The following is a 20,819-nucleotide window of genomic DNA, read 5'->3' on the forward strand; positions in this document are numbered from 1 at the left end:
GAGGGAGGGAGGAGGGAAAAAAAGAGGGGGAGGGAAGAGAGAGAGAGAGAATCTTTATTGTACCAGAATGCAATCTGCTTTCAAAATTCCCTCAAATGTATAAGCTCACATTCTAATTGTTACACCACTGGAGATAAAGCTCATGTCCCTGCTTAGTCACAGTACTGTGAATTGAGACCAATTGACTCTTAACAATGAACAAATATTCTTGATGCTTTTTAAAAACTTTGTTCTGCTACAATACAAGGAATTTGCAGACAATCAGCGGAAATATGATAAACTGCCATAGTCAGTTCCCTTAGCAACTACAACACAGAAAAGGGCTGTGTTTTTTACTGACATGAGCAAGCAAGGGCTAGAGCATCACCAAGGGAAGGCCAAAGCAAGCAGACCTGCCAGTCCTAAAAAAACAGGTTAAGTGTCATTATTAGTTTGTTTTTCTGCCTTTGACTCAGTCTTGATTCTTGGTAATTGTCTGGAAAAGTTCATAAAGCCAATGGACGTTGTAGGTCAGCAGCACCTGGGAATGCATAGACTCTTCTACCCTACAAACACAGCTTTCAAACTTTTAATCATTTGCCAATGTTGCAACATGTGCTGGATTTGCTCAGGGATTAAACAGGCTTCCTTTCTGAATAATCTCTTCTGAGATATTTCAAGGGTTCAGGAAACAGAGTGCCCCTCCCAACTTGTTACCTTCTTCAAGCTAAATTAGCACAGTATTTTCCTGTAACCACAAGGGAATCCTATATAAGACGTGGGGCTGTGTGTATTATCTAGTAGTTTTAGTTTGTGGGACAGAGAGAGGAGACTGGGGTGCTATAAACTGTATATTACTACAGTACTTCATTCAAAAGTACTTGTAAAATCCTCAATGAAGGATGCTGCTGGTTTTGCCAAGAAGCAAATGCAAGAGAGCTAGACAAAACCAAACTCGGGAGTACAACCCTCTCGTCCTTCATCACTGACATTCTTCAGGTTTGAAGTGTTGCCTTCTCCCCTTACAGCTGCTAATTATGGTATCTGTGGTTGTGGATCACATGCTTCATCCTTGAAATTATCAAGGTTAGGGAATGCTTTTCCCTGTTGCTTTTTCAAGGTTAGCAATCATTTCAGAAACTGAGTAGAAATTACTGTATGTTTCAAGGGACAGAGAAGGTTTTGTTACTAAGCACAGTGTATATTCACTTCCACAAAAAAAAAAATACTCTGTTAAAACCATTATCTTCCATAGGGGAAAATAAATCATGAAATCGATGTGAAGCTGGAGTGCTGTGTTTCTTATGAAAAAAGTTGAAGAATGGAATTGAAGAAAACATCAATCAAGACCATTCATAAACATCAAGTAAAAAATGATCATATTCCAAAAATAGGTACAGTAATCATAACTCGTAGTTTAGCATCTATTCAAAGTTATGCTGCACCTTCCCAGAGGTACTTACCACCCGAGATCCTGAGTTCTGATGGCCATGTCATCCCCGGTCATATGATCGTATTTGGGGAGCTTATCAGATGCTTGCATATATGGTCATTTGTAATGTTTAAGTCACACAACCACAATTATCAGCATTTTTCCCTGATTTCTGGCAAAAAATGCCCATTGAGTAAAATGGGATTGCTTAACAACTGTATGATTCATGTAACTGTGGCAAAAAAAGACCTAGAGCAGGTCTGCACAAAAAGCCAAACAGCTGTTCTGGGTGCCAGGTATTCCTTGGTCACCTATGATTTTTAATTTAATTCTCCTCTAAAAGCTGTGCAGGCCTGGTCTAGAATCTCCTGCTAATTTCCATTCTCATGTCTAACAAGCAATAAGCTATCTGTTTTGTTGCTTCCTATAAGTCACCTTACAATAGGGAGGACCAAAGGATAACCTTGCAATCAGAAGTATTCTGTAAAATAAAAGGAGTACTTCCAGTGAAAATGATCTATTCTATTATCTACAAAGATGAATGACTCTGGAACCACCTTATGTGATGTCATTTCAAGCCACGGTATAACATTACAAAAATGAACCATTATGCATATATTTAGCTTGTACAAGATGGAATAAAAAGGAAGCATCTGTTTTTGTTTTTCAATCACTTTGACTAACCCTGACAAACACTAATTCAGCTTCATCAGTTATGCTTGAAATGGACTCAATTCAAACGAACCATTAATTAATGCAATTAATTAAGAACAAAATGGAAGCATCCAAACCCTTCATGGCTATGACATAACAACAGAAGAGGAATGAGCACCATAACTCAAAACTTTACTATGACATTCCAGGACTCATAAGTGTTTAAAAATAGCAACCCTTGTGTCCATGTGTAACAATTGGAGGGAACTCTCCAAATTATTCTATACAGGTACTCCTTGATTTACAACTATTAGTTTAGTGACTGTTTGAAATTACAACAGCACTGAAAAAAGTGATTTATGCCCATTTTTCACGCTAACAACCATTGTAGCATTTTCTCATGGTCGTATGACCAAAATTCAGATGCTTGGCAACTGGCATGTATTTATGATGGGTGTAGTGTCATGGAGTCATGTGATCACCTTTTGTGACCTTCTGACAAGCAAAGTCAACGGGGAAGCCAGATTCATTTAACAACGGTGTTATTAACTTAACAACTGCAATGGTTCAGTTAACAACAGCAAGAAAGGTCATAAAATGAGGCAAAGCTCACTTAACTGTCTTGCTTAGCAACATAAAAATTTGGCTCAATTGTGATTATTTTGAGGACTGCATGTATACGTTAACTAAAACCAGAATAAACAAAATTCTACAGCCAAGAAAAACTACCGATGTACTGAACCTGCTGGAAAGATTCAGTTAATCTTTCAGCCAGAAATCTAAAGGTACCTTATAACAGGGTGGAGCAACTTTCTGATAGCCCACCTGCACTTAAAAACTGAAATCGTAAACTAATTCTGAACATAGGAAAAGGTGCAGAAATCTGGACCAAAGTCAGCTTTATAAAATCTAAGGTTGTAATAAATTAGACTCTCAAGTTATCAAGCCAGCAGATGCATGGCTCTGCATGTTGAAATTTATCTTTTAAGAAGCAGTTGGAGATAGATATTGTGGTCAAGTAATGCAAGGAGACATGTCAGTTGCCTCATCATGGGTGCAGTATATTTACAGCTATTTTTCAAAATGGAGAACATTTGGCTGCTCAAATACACAGCAGAAGTTCAAACTGACAAGAGTTTATAATTATCAGGGTTATTTGTAAATTTATAGATAAAGCCCACTCTTTAATTTCTAAAAGGAATAATATTGTGTCCTTAAACTACATCATTTTATTACTATTCTAGCTTTTGGAAAAAGTGTAATTCTAGAATTAACAGAAATCAGCTGTTTATATTCTGATAATTCTTATAACTTATTTTAAGATGTATTAACCATGGAAGCACTTTGTCTTTGATGTGAAAACATGCTGGAGCCTTAATGATAAAGAGTTTGTTTATATAAAGCATTGGATGACAAATTCTAGTATTTGAGAATTTTACCCAAAACCAGCCTATCTGCTGACTCAGAATAATAACTTAGTAACTGAACAATCAAAACAAATAGTAACAGAAAATCCTGAATTTAACAAAGTGTTTGGAAAGAAGTGGTGTTTGTTAAAGTCAAATGTCTGTTAAATTCGAGCTTACACAAGTGAAGTGAAATATGTCATTTGTGTCAATCCATGTCATTTGTTTAACTATATTTGTCCAAACTCTTTCAGAAACAATGGACTTTGTCCAGTACTTGGGAAAGAAAACTGAATTAAAGTATCTGTTTTATCCTCCAGAGGTCCACTAAATTGAAGTTTTACTGTACTGGGAGCTTCTAATTTCCAGAACTTGATCTGGGAATCTACATTTGGCACAGAGTCTTAATTGATAGGCTGGGGGCCATAAATTATTTTGCCCAAACTCACCTTTCTGTTAGAGAGGCTGCCAACTTGTGCCACAAGATCCATAAAGATCTTGAGGTAGACCTCAGCAGGAGCAATAGAACTGATGCCATCACTGGCAAAGACAGGGCTGCATAGTTGCACCAACTGACTTAGGCAGATTACTTAGCAAGGTTATTTAGATCTGGGAGTAGTCATCTAACAAAAGTCAGCAGCTGAAAATGTTTTGTTTTTTTTCCTAATAAAATTTTGCTATAGTCATCCTACAGAATTTTTGCTTTAATGCATTACTAATACACCAATATTAGCTTTCCAAGCCCTTTCTGCATCTTTAAAGTTTGCTTCAACACGTTTTTAGATAAATGACATAACTGACAAAATTGTTATACTGACAATTAAGTCCCAGGAGTGGAGGCCCTCTCTTATACTTCACAAAGCACATTGCTTATAAGTGAGGTCATCTCTTCTTCCTCATGTATTTGGGGAGAGAGAAAAAAACTCAGAAGCTGGAGATGAGATCAGTTTGCTTTATTTCAGCCTTGACTGAAATGATGTCTTCAGAAGCATCTGAAAATTGATGCAAGTGTTCCAGATTTTCTTGGCAACTATTCTTGCCTATACATGCAAATGCTCAAAATTGCTATTCATTTCAAATCAGGCCATCTTAAGTGCTTAGGGATCTTTAATTCTCACCAGATTTGAGGGGACTTTGGACAAGATGCCACAGGCATTCAGTACCCAAGCCACCACCTTTTAAAAAGATTTCTGCATCCATCTGTTCACTCAAAATGTTTAACTCAGGGAACTGGGAAAACAAAGATGAGTGACTATAAAAATTAAAAAGGTGCTTTAGGATTCTGAACTTGTATTCAACCAAGTCCAACCCCCAAAACTCCACTGATTCTCGTGATTTGCGCAATTAACTCCAAATTTAAATCCAAGATTTTGAAGCACACCAAGATGCTTTCTCCTCCATGTCACGGCACCTACCACCCTCTGGAACACCATCCCACCGGAGATCCGGAAAGCTCCCACCCTGATGACATTCCAAAAGTTCCTGAGGACCTGGCTGTTCTACCAGGCCTGTGGCTACCATGGCTGTCAATCTCTGTTCTTGCACTCGTACATGGTTCTTTTCTTTTTTTAATTGCAAGTTAGGGTCATTTTGAGTCAGGCAGCCTCTAAATTTAAATAAATTATTTTAAAAAAATGAAGCACATCATCAGCCTGCCCTAGGCTTCAACTGGAAAACATTTATTAATTCAAGAAAGAGAATCCAGGATATCATGAAACTACTTTTTAGTGTTCCGTAAGTAGAATGTAATTAAGTACTGTATATAGACTGTAGAATAGTTTTTCCCCTCCTGATTTTATTGCCCATAGGTAAAACCTCTTGGGGGGGCTTCCTAATTGTCCCTCTGTTCATATTCAATTGTCCCTCTGAAGGTCTATCCAATCATAAACTTGCCATAGGAAAATGACAGAAAAAATAAAACCCTTCCTTAAGTTTAAGCTTTTGTTTGTTTCCACTAAACTGTTCTTACTAGCCATATACTGTCTTCTAAAGAAAGCAGACAGTCTTTCAGTCTGATATTTCAGAAGAAATAGCAGAACAAGGCAAGCTAAGCAGAGAATGCTGGATCTGTGTTTTGCAGCCTACATTCATTGCAATGACATCAACTATAATTCTATGCCTATCCATCTATTGCAAGTAAATGTTTTAGTATGAGTATAGACTTTCCAACAGGACAAGAACAATGCTGCTTCAAAGCAAAACTGGAAGGAGCACCTCCGGTATCATATGCTCAATTTCATCCATTTGCAACAACAGACCTTGACTGCAGCCCAGAGTTATCTTTAAAAGATGTTTGGCTCAGAATCAATGGACAATGCTAAAGCACCAAAATCGGCTTAAAACCAGCTGCTGCCTTCTCATTTCCTCCCAAAAAAATGCTTTCTCATTCTTCTTATGTCAAAATATATGGTTTGGACAGATACCTATTGCTATGTGTAGCTTATATGCAGAAATCATAACTTTATGCCAGAAAATGAAGACCCAGCAAAAACATTTTTCTAGTTAAACTGGTTGGGTGCATTATCTTTTGTGTCTGTGTAGCGAATGTTCAACTGATATTTCTCCCAGCCTTCATTCAAAGAGGAAAAATAGGAAATGCCTATTTGGCATTTCCTGAACTGGAACTCATTACAACTTGCTTGATTCAGGCACAATGTAATGTTTAAATTCCATCCCCTTTCTTCAATGGCTATTTAAGTGAATTTTTTAGAGTTCAATGCAAGAGCACATTAGTCCCTGTTATTTTTTATTAAAATGTAGGAAGGTCACTTTTAAGCCCTTGCCAGAACATGATGATTCAAATTTCAAGTGACAGTCTGCTTAAAAACAAACCAGAGAGCTGATATTATACAAAGAGGCAGTTGAATAATGCTCATAAAGAATCTTCAGAGACCAGCCCCTTCTAAGCTAGATTTAATTCCAGTCCCACCACTGTAGCACAGCAGATTATCACTTAACATCAGAACAACTGATTCCAAGGGAAAAGGAAGAGTCTATGCAGCAGCCACTGCAAGACAAAACATTGTTTAAAACACTGTTGCCAGAAATGGAAAGAAACACTGTACAGAAATTCAGAAGAGGGTTCGGTTTGGAAACCAAGCCCAAAGAAGAACACTTTGAGGATGTAGGCATATTTTTAAAAAAGACAATTAATGTGATAGCGATAGGGTGATGTGATAACAGACCTCAAATTCCTGAAGAGTTTTTGCTATAGAACAGGGAATATATTCCCTAATGACCCGCAGGGCAAGATCAGAACCAACAGGCTAAAAAAAGGAGGAAGAGATTTCTAATCTCACAAGCTCTTAGCCAATTGCACAGACTACCTACCACATGACCTGTGAATTCTCCTTTACTACACTTCTTTAAGCAAGGGTGGATAAGCAACTGTCAGAAATGATTCAGTGAATTCGGCTATTGAGCAAAAGATTGGAGTAAATGACTTCTAAGATCTCTTCCAACCTTATTATCTGAAGATTGTATGATTAAGAGGAGCACCAGTAGCTGAGGAAGTAAAATGCCTTAAGCTATTCCTGGATGTTTCCAAAGAAACTTATCCTGACTATGTTGAAATGGATATAAAAATGGTTGTTCTTCCCATACTCCACCTTCCTTAGTGGCTCTATGCTATACATCCTCCCTCTGATTCAAAAATACAGTGTTTTTTATTTTAATTAGCCCCCATTAAGATATTCTGCCTACTGCTAGTTCAAAACTCTACAGATACTCATTTACAATAACCGATCTTGGTTTGCCCAGACCTAGGAATCATATGTTAATAAACAGTTCTAAGAAGATCAAAATTCATCTAGGCAGTTGCCACCAACAGAAGCCTGTTACAGATAAGTAAAGCTATTCAGATATAGTTTAGTCAAGTATCTTCTCTGCAGCACACGCCAAGCATTGAAGTAGAGTGGATAGGTTTCAAAGCCAAAACCAACACTTTGGAAGTAATCAAAACTGATTACTGTTTGGGGAAATCCTTGACTGCAATGTATACTTTTGATTCACTTTTTCCATCTGAAACCATCTACAGTCACAACATGAACAAAACTGGCAAAAGGAAATCCCATTCATGTAAGAATGAACAGTTCAGCCAGATTTTATCACAGCCAAAGAAAAACATTTTGAAAAAATAACCCTGAATGTCCTAAATTCATGGAAAACATTTTACAATTTATATAGTCTGTTACACCTTTTAAAATTGGTGCCATGAGATACTTCAAGTTATTTTAAACCATCTTATTCATGGTTATGCTACAAACCTGGAACAAGTCAACTCCCCAAAATAATTTTAAATATTACTCATATTTTACCACACATAAGTCATGGGGTAAAGAAAAAATGAATCTTGATGCCTCATTCAAAAAAGATTAGATTACCAAAAATACTAAGGCAAAAGCAGCAGCAGATTTAATTATAGTATTTCTCCAACCTCATCACCAATACAACGATACAGGCCTTGATATTTTGCATGTAATGACACATGCAACCATCCTGTTTTTCAGCTGCCTTATCACCTAGTACTAGAGGAAATCCAGATGTTTCCCTTAACAGCTGGTAGCCTTGACACATAACTGAAGCACAAGGGTTATTTGTCTACTTTTTATATTTAGTAGTATAAAAATGAATTTCTAAAGCATAATTCACATAAGCCAATATTCCGCCAAGTAAATTTTGTTTGTGGTAATTAAACTATTTCTTAGCAGTCACTGGCTGTCTTTGAAGGATAGTGTAACCATCTAAAACCTGAAGATACAGTATCAGAATTAAATGGATTCAGATGGACATCTCTTTAGATTTAAAATAACAGTGAATTTTGAATCCCTCTTTCCCATGTATGTCATACTACTTCATCTGACTAATAAGCTACAGGAGGATTCCAAGTCTTGGATCTACATTAACACTCCAAGACTATTTTGAATTATGTCAAAATAGTCTCTTCAGAAGCAATGAAGAAGCAATAAAGGGAGCTACAGTACAGAAGATGGCAATCTATTTCTTAGATATAAATCCTGCTTTTCCTTCAGGAGCTCAAAGCAATATGTCTAGCCTTTTTGGATGGAACTCTAGCAGTCTTAAAAACAAGAAAAACAGTTTTTAAGTTTTCTCACACTGATATATATATGAGATTATTCAGTAGAATACCTGGGATGGCCAGGCTTACACCGCTAGTTTCGAGCAGATAAGAATGTTGGCATGAGGCCCAGTTAACTTGCTTGATCACGGATGTGATCACGAATGTTTGCTCATTCCTTTGAAGTATTCCCAAAGCTCAGTATAAAGTGAGCCTGAAACATACATAGACATATTCTCTTTCTTTCTGGGTGGTCTCTATCTTTGCAGAAGTCCATGTTTTTTTTGAAAGAAATTCTCCTTATAAACCAATCAATCAAATTTTGTCTATATTAAACCTCAACACAGTTGTCAACAACAAAAAAACAAGACATGGGCCCACCTCTTCTCTTTAAGCAGTTTTACAGAGTCAGCACATTGCCCCCAATCATCTGGGTCCTCATTTTACTGACCTCGGAAGGATAGAAGGCTGAGTCAGCCTTGAGCCGGTGAGGATCAAACTCCTGGCAGTCAGCAGAATTAGCCTGCAATACTGCATTCTAACCACTATGCCACCATGGCATTCAGGTACTTTGTGCCAATGTATAATTCAACATGCAAAGTGTAGTAAGCAAGTTACATGGAAACCAGCCCATGTACATAGTCATTCCCTACAGCAGTCCAAACAAATACTGCGTAGACCAATATTACAGTGATTGATGCAATACGAATTGTACATGAAATGTTTTATATTTGAACACAGTTCATTTATACATTTAGACTTTTTCAGTCTCAAATAAGAGGACACTGGATAGCTATTACTAAATTTAGCATCAGTCTTTATGAAAATTGAGCATGTCATTAGAATCCTATTTTAATCTATATGAAAGAATCTATAAATTTAAGCAACATAAAAGCCTCAATAAATAAATAAAAAGGAATGCCATTAAGAAATTATGTAAGGTCAAATCTGATGGGGAAATATTTTCTGAGAGGCATAAGTCTGAGCTTTAACTCAGCATGATTAAGGATTTAGTCACTGAGCTGATATCAACCACTGAACCTTGTCCCTTCCACAGGAAGTTTACTGTATTTTAAATCTTTGTTTTAGTATCAAAAGCGTTGAGTTGTCCTTTATAGTGATAATCCCTATGCAAAAGTTCCCCTCGTAAAAAAGCCTTTACAGGAAACAGACAGGAGACAAATCTGCTAACATTCCTTTCAACACAGAATCTTAAGATGTAGCATATGTTTTGGTCAAACAGGCCAAAGGAAAACAGAACTTACTCTATGTAATTTGCTTTCTGAAGTAGAATCAGCAAAGCCATTTTCATGCTAAATTCTGAGCTATTACAGCTATAATATTCTGGCTTGTTTATGTAGTGTTTCTATTTTTAGCTTCATCAACATCATCATTTTAGCCACAGTCTACCCATTGCAGGATGAAGGCCTCTTCTGCATGTTTCCAATCAATACAGTCCTGAGCTTTCTGTTGCCAGTAGGGCCCGCCATACTTGCTGATGTCATCAATCCATCTTTTCCTAGGTTTCTTTCATGGACACTTTTTATCAAATGGGATCCATTCTTTGACTGCCTTGGCCCATTTGCCATCACTTCTTCTTGCTATGTGAACAGTCCATTTCCATTTCCATTCTTTTACTCTCTTGATGATTTCATATACCAGGGATGTCAAGCTCAAGGCCCATGGGTTGAATCCAGTCTCCAGGGTGCTTGAATATGGCCCATGGAAATAGCAAAATACTGGCCCATGGTGCCTCTGGCAGCCAAAATGGGGCACGGAGGGGCCATGTGAGCACCCCTCGTGCCCCGTTTTAGCCAGCAGGATGCTGTAGGAGGCCGTTCAGACTGAAAATGGGGCATGAAGCCCCTCATGCGGGCCCCCTGCACCCCATTTTAGCCAGCAGGGTGCTGCAGGAGTTGCCCACCCCATCTCACCCTCCCCCTGGCTGGCTCGCAGAGAACTACAATGCTGATCTGGCCCTCGAAGAAATCCCATTTGACTGCTGTATACTTTTGTTTGTTCTCTAATCCAAACAAATTATTAGTAATAACTTTTTAGTTTATTGGTTGCAATTTAAACAGTGCTTCCTATGCTATCAAACAAATTCAATTTATTAACAAGTTTTGAAATCTTATGAAATTTATTCTCCCTATTAGCTATACACCAACATTATTTTCACAGCATTCCTTTATACCCCTACACACTGGAGCCTGAATAAGTCTGATATAAAGTAAAAAACAATGTTCTATGAACAGAAAAGGTCCTTTTTTCTCTGAGCCACAGAGCTTTTACACCAACCAAAGAATTTCTACTAAACATTGACTTCATTATCAATATTTCTTTGCCCAGAGCAGAGCTTCCTCCATTGGGATCAATGGCCTAAATTGTCTCTTTCAACTCTATGATCCTATGATTAAGAGTTTTCTACCACTTTTCGCGTGTTGACATAAAGAGACCATGCATTTCTTTCTTAACATCTTCTCCTGACTTTCTTAGCAGTTACTCAGAGACTGTCCCAGATGGGTGATAAATAGGCCTATGACATAATAGGTGAATCACCTTTAACCTAATGAGTCTGGGGGACTGGTAGCTGTAGTGAGTGAGATGCAAAAGCAAGTAAAATCAAGATTTCCCAGGTGTATGTGTTAAGCCTTAATTCTTAACATTCCAGTTTTCCTGAATGTGTCCCCCCCCCCCCGCCCCCAAGTTGGGAAATGCTACCAATTTTGAAAATTCACACAATCAAAATTCAGCACTGGGATGAGACAGCACTCATGATCTCTCACACACAAATATACACACCTACACACACTGTGGGGATTCATTCTCCTCCCTTCCATATAAGTTGACTCAAAGCACACATATCAAATTCCAAACATGGCAATTTCTATCCTTCCTCCCTTCCCTAAACTGTATATCTGATATCATTCTACACTGTAATAACTAACTCAACAGTTACCTAGGTATTTCAGTATGTATAAATAAATATAGGGTGTGAACACTAGCTGCCAGTAATAAAACTACCTTCTTGATTTAATCTATACCAGTTTTACTTACTAAGGAAACTGCATATAAAGAAACCCATAAATCAAATATTTCAATTAAACAACTCCACCCAACTCCAACTCCAGTTAAAATACAGGTTGATTCTTCAAACCAAAATGAAGACTGGAAATTGCTTGAATAATAAATTGCAAGGTAATTAACACACCTTAGCACACACCCTGCTGAGCCACTGATAAAAGTACAAGTGCTGCATGAATGGACTACTAAAGTACTACCATGGAGTGAATTTAGCACATCTCCCTGTAACAAAATCATATCAACAATGCTTATCAATAATCCTGGTAGAGTGACTAGCCAGTATGTTGCATGATATAATAATGCATTTCTCTTTTGTGAAAAGTTATAGTATTCTTTGACAAAAAAATTCTTCTTTTGCCACGCATGACAGCATAGGGAAAGACTGGTCACCAAGACGGTAGCTAAACATATGTCACTCTCAGGAATACGTACAGGTAGTCCTTGACTTATGACCATAATTGGGATCAGCATTTCTGTTGTGAAACAATGCAGCCATTAAATGAGTTGTGTCCAATTTTATGACCTTTTCTGTCATGATTGTTAAGTTAATCCAGCTGTGTTGGAAGCCCCCTGGGGAGCTTGCACATGGCAATCTCATGCTCTCAGGATGCTGTAAATACATGCTGGTTGCCAAGCACCCAAATTATGATCACATGACTGCAGGGATACTGCAAGGGTCATAAATCACTTTTTCCCCACACCTTTAAACTTCAAATAGTCATTAAATTAATATAAGTTGGGGACTACTTGTAACTTCTACAATTAGCACCTCATATAGAGTGTTACAGGCCACTTTAAGATTATACATTAAGAAAGGAATAACAGAAGGATGCTTTATTCCATTTTACTGGAACTTGTTCACTCATTGGAGACATTCATCTTTCTTGTATGAGTGATACTTCAAAATTTTAGTCCATCACTGATCTAACAACTATCATTTTATTGGTCACAAAAAAAGCCGTGCCATGTTCACAGCAGGAAACGTTTCCATATATAAATTTGGCAATGTACAGTTTGAACATTAAAAGTGGGACTCCCAATTGTACTTCATTCTGTGTTACATTTAGAGGCATTACCATTTCTATAACATCCATCCATTAAGCTTATATTTCTGATCCAGTTGTGAGCATGAGGAAAAAGATATGTCAAAAAATTGTTTGCTTCATGCAAGTGAATAAAAATGAGTTCAGTGTAATATCAGTTATTAAATTTGATAGCTAGTCATTAACTATATTTCCAGTGCCAAAACACACAGGTGCTTAATTATTACTTTATTTACTTTTCAACAAAAAAAAACAATTTAATAGCCTCTTATGTTGTGTGATGCAACTTTCAATTTGAAGGCAGCTATTGCATTTTAGATGATTAGTCCTACACAAGGGCAATACTAATATAATTTATTGCCTAAAATGTACTTCAACATAAGTGAGCAATCAATGTATATCTCTGTGTGTGAGAGAGAGAGGGGGGTGAAGGGAGGGAGGGAGGGAATGCCAAATTCTAGACAAATATCTCACCTGACAATAACACATAAGGCATTTTATTTTTTGCATACACTTCAGGAATTCTGGTAACACTAGGGCCAAAACATGGTTTTGAACATGGTCCAATGGCAAACTAGTAAAATAATCTAATGGAGGTAAAGCTGCATTACTTATTACAGCACTTATAGTTTTAAGTTTTTCTCTTTGGCCTAGGCTGTAAATCTACAGACACTTATCAGCTTCATTGAATTTAGTGTGCTTTAACTCTATATAGACATGATTGCTCAAGCTATATCATGTTCTCAAGATCATACCTTACTTTTGTCCCAGGAAAAAAGGAACTAAAACTTGAGAAAGAAGAGATAGTCATGAAGGAAAGTTCCATCCCAGGATAGTTCCATGAAGGAAAGGGAAGCATTTGTGTGACTTCTGTACCCACTTTTTACTTTGCACATATGAAAGGAAGCTAATAAAACAGTTATTTTAAATTTAAGTACAAACTAAAGCTAGTAATTGACATTAAAAGCTAACGGAAGTGATGCAACTGAAATAGCCAAGATCCAAGCCACTTTAGGGCTTTGAAGAATAACATTAACATCTTATATTGTACCAAGAAAGATCAGGCACCTCAGAGATATGAGCATCTGCAGGGAGAAAATTGTGAGACCTGTGTGGCATCATCACATACTTTCCACAACCTACACATTCGAGTCAAACATTGTGACATAAGCATGTAATTGTAGCATTTGTATGATGACCTCACTGCACAAACATCATTTTGATGACACTGTAACTTGTCATGAATCCATATGTTTGCATATGTTCCTTATACTTTGCATCAGTTACATTATGCATTTCATACTGATTGCAACTTAAGGACTTTTCCTAAATGTGGCAAGTTGCAACAGTCAACAGGATATAACCAAGGCATGGACAAGTTGCCAAGTCTGATCAGTTTGGAAATGGCTACAATTGACTCACTAGATGTTAACTGTGCAAATGCACTCCTAGCCACAGCGGCTATGTGTGAACCTACTGACAGTTGAGAATTCAGGAACTTGCTTTTTCAAGGTTAGTATACTTCCATCCAGTCCCCTAATTTGGTTCCTTATTGATCAACAGGCTCTCTCTCTCTCTCGTCTGGATCTAATTTCTCCTTGTTCTCCCACACAGTCAATTATTGAACAGAGAAAACATTCAAGGCTACCTCCCAAGAGACAAACTATAAGGACTGTACAACTAGTGCCATCAGATTTTTTTTAAAGAAATCTTCAAATGATCATTTCCCCACCTGAGACCTGAGATTGTAATAAAGTGGATAAGGAACTACCCTGATATCATTTCCTAACCTTTAACCTCATGCTACAAGTCACCAGTAAATGGCAATGAAAGAATTTTTTTTTAATTTTACAGCCTAAGAAAAGTTGCTTTAAAATTTCACAATACAGGTAACTCCTCAAATTACAACAGTTCATTTAGTGACTGTTTGAAGTTACACCAGCACTGAAATAAGTGATTCATGGCCATTTTTCACACTTACGATCAATGTAGCATCCTCATGCTCATGTGAACAAAATTCAGATGCTTGACAATTGGTTCATATTTATGACAGCTGCAGTGTCTTTGGGCTATGTGATCACCTTTTGCAACCTTCTGACAAGCAAAGTCAATGGGGAAGCCAGATTCACTTAAGAACCATGTTACTAACTTAACAATTGCAGTGATTCACTTAACAACCATGGCAAAATAAAGGCTGTAAAATGGAACAAAATTCACTTAACAGTCTCGCTTAGCAACAGAAACTTTGGGCTCAATTGTGGTCATAAGTCGAGGATCACCTAATAATAGTTTTCACAGGTTTTAAAATCCAATACATTGGTAATCTATAGCTTCAGTTCTAATTATCCAAGATATGATGTATATATGCACATATACTGAGTTTTACAGTAATCATAATCCCAATTTTAATGAGGGCTTAAGCAGCCACTCCCAGTATAACGTAGAAGATGCTGAATACTTAGTGAAAGACACTCCTCTGCCTTAATAGTTGTGTCAAGTTTCTGCTAGTTGTAGCAGCATAAATAGCGCAAGAGTACACATGACTCCTATTGTGCAAAGTGCCAACTGAGGTAACAAGTTATTCTACTGTTAATATTTAAACTGAAAAAGGAGAGTGAAGTAATTTCTGGAAAAGCAAGTTTATAGCAGCTGTCAGAGATATGTTTCTACGAGGAGACTCCATCTGAGCTCAGCACAGTTCCCCTGCTTCAAAACATATGGGTTACATATAGAGAGCCAGCATTCCTTCTTCTATACTTCTCCTTGAAGCCTAGAGTCTATTTATATAGAAACAACGTCTCTAAAGTTCTGCTTCAGGTCTCTAATTCAAGGTCACGTTTTGCTCAAAACAACATAGTTTTATACCCTGGAGACACAACTGAAAAGAGAACCAACTAACATCCTTAGCTGGAATTCAGACAGAACTTCAATTCATCAAACAGGGTAACAATTGTTAAAGAGGTATGTCTGAGCTCGCCAGTCCTATTTTCCTTGTAAACTCATCCCTTCTATGCTACTACTCAGCTTTTTGATAGCAGCAGCAGAGTTAGGTCTCTGCCACTTTGTCAAAAAGCCACTCTTCTATCCAACATGTGGGGGGCCAAAAACAGGGAGAGAAGAGGAGATGGGCTTTTTGGGTATCAGTCAGCATGTACCCACACAGTAACCCCATGGTAGCTTTACCACAGGTATACCAGCAGCAGACTCATACAATTCAGGCACCCACATCTGCACACCTTAAGCACTGCAATTGCAGGAAGAATGTCCAAAAGTTGTCTGGCAGCCTTCCAGAAGATCACTGCACGTATATCAAGGATGCCTCCCAACGGCTGCAGCTGTGCAGCACCTAAGCTGCAAGTAAGTGGACGGCTGTACCTCAGGTGTGCCTTCTTGGTATAGCTGCCAGGGCTCCTTTGGGTGCAGTGGTGTCAAAGCTTCAGGGGGCATTCATGACATGTGTCTAATGTAGCACACCTAGGCTTATATATAAAATATCCCCCAAAGACTAAAAAAAACAAAACCCTGTTCCCCTTTTACTCTCCCTCTGGTTTGTCAAGAACCCATGAATAGCAGGGAAAGGAGACAGAAGTAGGAAAGAACGGTTCTTTGCTATTATTTTTCTTTTTAAAAGAATGAGCTGTCCCTGGAATCAGAACAGAGAACAGAATATTTAGATGTTCTGCTACCAGCTACTGGCACCAAAGGAGACATTCCTCCTGCCCTGTCTTGCTCCTCCCTCTGCTTCTGGCGCTGGCAGAAACCCTACTCAGCTTCATTGTCAAGGCAGAGTAGAGGTTGCCAGGGCTCTTAGTTTTTTGTTTTGTTTTTATAAACCTACAAGAGTTTTCTGCCAATTCCTGCATAGGATAACAGCACTTTAGCGTTGCCATGTGGAAAAGATACCAGGCTATAGATTTGTTGGGTCTGGAATTATTTTACTTTTGCTTTAGGCCAAGCCCAGATCATTAAAGACATAGCTATGATGAACAGGAAATCCAAATACATGTCTTCATTTATGTCGTACGAATTATTAGCCTGCAGTCTAATTCTTCTAACCTTGAAATTCAGGGTTACTGTAAGACTAGTAATTCCTTATACAGATCTAGGAGCCACATGCTTATACTAAGCAATTCCTCATAGTGCCAGGGGAGAACAAAAATGACAATCATGAACTGGTGGTACATTTTAAAGCAAGGAATGGAGTACATCTATCCTCCAAACATTGCTTGATTACAACACAGCCTTTGCTACCATGGTCAATATCCTCAGTGGGACTCCAGTATCTGTAGGCTCACAGATTTCCTACTCGTTCTCAGTGAACTGGAACAGACCAGTTTCCAGTTGTCCAACAGATATGTTTAAAGACTTCATATTCCCTTTAGATCAGTACTCATCATAAATTCCTGAGATAAACATCTGCTCAGAGGCACCTTGTTTCTTAATTCTTTACATGTGTCTCCCTGCACCTTTATTTTCCACTTGGCTCCAATTGGAGGAGTTTAGAGATTTAGAAAATAAACTAAATCAGTCCCATAAGCTTGAAGTCTGTTCACCTTTGGCCTAATATCTGAAGTTTCATATTGAATTAACTGCCGGGCTCTCTGATATAATGGGACAAAGTTAAATAGATACCTAAATAGATAATAGCATATTTTGAAATTGAAAATCAAAAAATAGATCTTATTCTAAACTACCAGAAGATCTTGGTAACCCACAGGATAATTTTAATTAATGTTAAAGAGCATTAATTGGTGTAGTGTTTAAAGGTTTGAAGCTAAACACCTGGAGATCATGAATTCCACCTTAGGCACAAAACATGTTGAGTAATGTTGGGCCAGCCATTTTATCTTAACCCTAGGAAGGCAACAATGGCAAACCACTTCCAAAACTCTTGCCAAGAAATCTGCCTGCACTTGTTCAGACAGTTGCCAGGAACTCAAAACTGACTCAAAAATACCAAAATAAATGGTTTCTGCTCTATTTATTTAGGAAGTTAACATTAAAACTGGAGTCACATACACAGTCTTGATTTAACCACTCTTTCTTAAACAAGGCATGTCTTGTTATCCAGACACTAAGCCCTTATTCTTAGTTTATCAATACCAATGGCTAACTCTTCACATCACACACAACCAAAACCAATCAAGCCACTTTTGGGTTTGGCATAACGCAGGATCTATTTCAGGGGTGGGATGCAAATATTTTTTACTACCGGCTCTGTGGGTGTGGCTAGGTAGGCATGGTCATGTGACTGGGTGGGCATGGCTTTTTTGCAGCACCCCCCCTCCCCCCACGTTCTTTTTTTTTTTTTCCTCCTGGGCCTCAGGGGAGCCTCCTGGGAGGCCTCCCAGGCTTCCCTGAGGCCCAGGAGGCAAAAAAATGGGAGTGCGGGGAGGGGCACGTAGCACCACCACCCCGCACCCCCCTTTTTGCCTCCTGGGCCTCAGGGAAGCCTCCTGCTTTTGTCAAGCAGTAAGACAGCGAGGGGGATCCCGGCACAGCTGATCGTCAGAACTGGTTGCTAGGAGGGGAAAAAAAATACTGTAAGGAGTGACTGGGGGGGCAGAGCAGTGGCGAGAATGCAGTCAGCGATGTTGCACATGCACATGATGTCACACATGCGTAATAAGGACTGACTGGGCAGGGAGGGGAGGACAAAGGGAGGGGCCAGCCAGGGGCATGATTTGCCAGTTCTCCAAACTGCGCAAAATCGTAATAACAGGTTCTACCGAACTGGTCCAAATAGGTAAATACCACCCCTGATCTATTTGCTTTCAGTTAAAAGAATTACAGTCGCTTTAGAACCCTTGCTAAAAATAACATTGCACCATATTGCAAATAGAAAGTGTAGTACAGTATGATTTTAAAGTATATTTTTCAGGGTAAAAATATAAGCATTTTGGGGTGTTTTGACCCATTACATCCATATACATCCCTGTTCAATTGTAGAATCTACTTGTGATTTTGGACAACTCCCTCTTCTTAACCAAGCTATCTCAACAGGGTGCTATTGACAGGAAAAACCATGTGTATTCATCTAATATGTTTCAGAGAAATGCAAACATCATAAATAGATCGCCATTACAACACTTCTTTTTGTTTTGTTTTTGAACTGATACAAAGAGGATTTGAGGCATGCTTCTTTCTCCCTGAAGTTTTGAGAGGCTGGACTTTTCAGTGTAAAAACTCCCCTCACATTTTCAACCCAGAAGCCCCAAATCCTGCAGCCCAAAGGAAAGGGCTCTACCTGCTGGGAGGGAGGCACCTCAGGAAATCCTGTCTGCCAAGCTACAGCCACGTCTGCCCTTCCTCAGGATTTGCTCTGACCCCTCTTAGAGCTAGCTAGCCAGAAATAGTCTGTGCAATGAAAAAAGCCGGATTTGGGAAAGGTGGGGAGGGAGACGAGAGAGAGAGAGAGAGAGAGAGAGAAGTTGATATCCCAAACTTTAAGCGTCTTTCCTTCTCGACTAGAAACTCCTACTCGAGCGTGTTTGTTACTGTTCAAAAAGAAACCGGTATCCTGGATATTTTATCGCCCACAGCGGCGCCTTACTGAGCTGCTTCAAAGCCAGGCTGGCGGGTAGAACAAGCACCCGGCAGGTATATCCTCCCGCGAGTGGCGGGTTTGGTTTCCCAAACCTACAGCCCCACCTAGTTCCTCCTGGCTTCCCGCAGGCGCTCCGACACCTCCAGGAAGAGGCTTGGCAGCCAGCGGGACAAAAGTCAACCCGCACCACCTCGTCCCCCCCACCAACCCTTCAAGCTTTGAAAGGGTCCCAGAGGGTCTTCCCGGCTTTCATGCGAATCCGACCCAGCCGCCTCTCTTAGCGCGGCTGCAAGTATTAGGACTGGGGGCGGGAGGGGAGAGGCGTCTCGGGCGGCCAACGCCAAGCTAGTCAGCGGGAAATTAGGGTTTGTGGCAGGTTTGCCGGGACGCTCGGGATGTAAAACACCTTAAAGCAGGGAAGGAAGCCGCTTGCCTTCCTCAGGCCAAGTGCCACACACGCCTGGGAGGCAAGGCTTCACACACACACACACACACACAGTCCCGTCCCGGCTCCAGCTCTCTTTGCCCAGCCCTGAAGAGCGCGGCGAGCGCGCCAAGCTCACCGATGGAGACGAGCTTGATATTCTCCTTCTCCAGGAACTCGAGGGCCACCGAGACGTTTTCCAGCTGCATCTGTCGGAAAGTGGGTCTCTGGTGGTACTTGCGGTACATGCGCTTCTGGCTCAGCACCTCCAGCAGGGCGATGAGGCGCAGCCCATCACTCAGGTCGAACTGCAGGTTGCCGATGCGCTTGTTCACGCAGCGGAGGTGCTCGTTGCACCAACGGGTGAAGGTGTTTTGCTGAATCCGCTTCCAGGGCGCGTCGTCCGCCAAGTCCTTCTCCGTCACGGGCATGGCCGCGGAGTCCGCCTCGAGGTCGCTACGGCCCTTAGGATACGGGTGCTCCTGCCACCGGGGGTGCGAGCCCTGACTGTGCTCGCCGCTACCGCTCCCACCTCCGCCGCTGCTGCTGCTGCAGTCACTGCGAGCCGCCTGGCCCCGCGCCTGCGTGCTCATGCTGCGGCCGCCCCGCCTTCTCTTGTCTGGGCTGTAACGAGCGGGCAGACCGACCAACCAACCAACCAACTAACCCCGCCAGTCCAGGCCGGCGTCTCTGGCTCGCTCCCTCCTTCCCTCCCTTCCCTTGCCAAGCGCAGGCGGTGAAGCTGCAGGGCGAGAGGACCCCGCCGTCACCTTAGCAAAGCCAGCCGAAGCTCGAGAAGCCGCTCGCGAGCGCGCACCAAACCCACGTGCCGACCTTACGAAAAGGAGTAGCGAGGGCGTCTTTTTGGGCGAGACCTTAAATACCCCTCTCCGATTAAACGGATTGGATCCCGGCCAAGGAAGGGGCGGAGCCTGCGAAGAGGACAATCGCGGCGGGAGGGGAGGTCGAAGAAAAGCTTATTGCCCTCCACCCACTTCAGAGGCGCCGCCGCGCTAGGCGTGGGGCAACGCGTTGGAGTGCCTGCCTTGTTTACTAGAGGGGCAAACAATTTTTTTGTGACCGCCTATTTCCACCCCCCCCTCCGGCTGTGGGACTGCAATTTAGCCAAGCCAGCATGGTCAAAGGTTAGGATTAATGGGAGTTGTAGTCCTG

The 20,819-nt window shown here is 40.3% G+C and overlaps 1 protein-coding gene across 5 annotated transcripts in view; it reads right to left on the minus strand.

Annotated features, from left to right (window-relative positions):
- The window catches only part of FLNB (filamin B), an 83,282-nt gene extending 63,028 nt beyond the window's left edge, over positions 1 to 20,254 (minus strand). For all 5 annotated transcript variants that reach the window (XM_087954718.1, XM_026677812.2, XM_087954716.1 and 2 more), the window contains exon 1: positions 19,786 to 20,254. In XM_087954718.1, coding sequence (XP_087810844.1) covers positions 19,786 to 20,239 — 454 coding nt within the window. In that variant the 5' untranslated portion in view covers positions 20,240 to 20,254. The remainder of the gene's footprint in view (positions 1 to 19,785) is intronic.
- Positions 20,255 to 20,819: the final 565 nt, after the last annotated feature.

The sequence above is a fragment of the Notechis scutatus genome, chromosome 2, assembly GCF_049901735.1.
Source record: "Notechis scutatus isolate UNSWTSFEM ecotype Mainland chromosome 2, rNotScu1.2, whole genome shotgun sequence".
Classification (NCBI taxonomy): Eukaryota; Metazoa; Chordata; class Lepidosauria; order Squamata; family Elapidae; genus Notechis; species Notechis scutatus.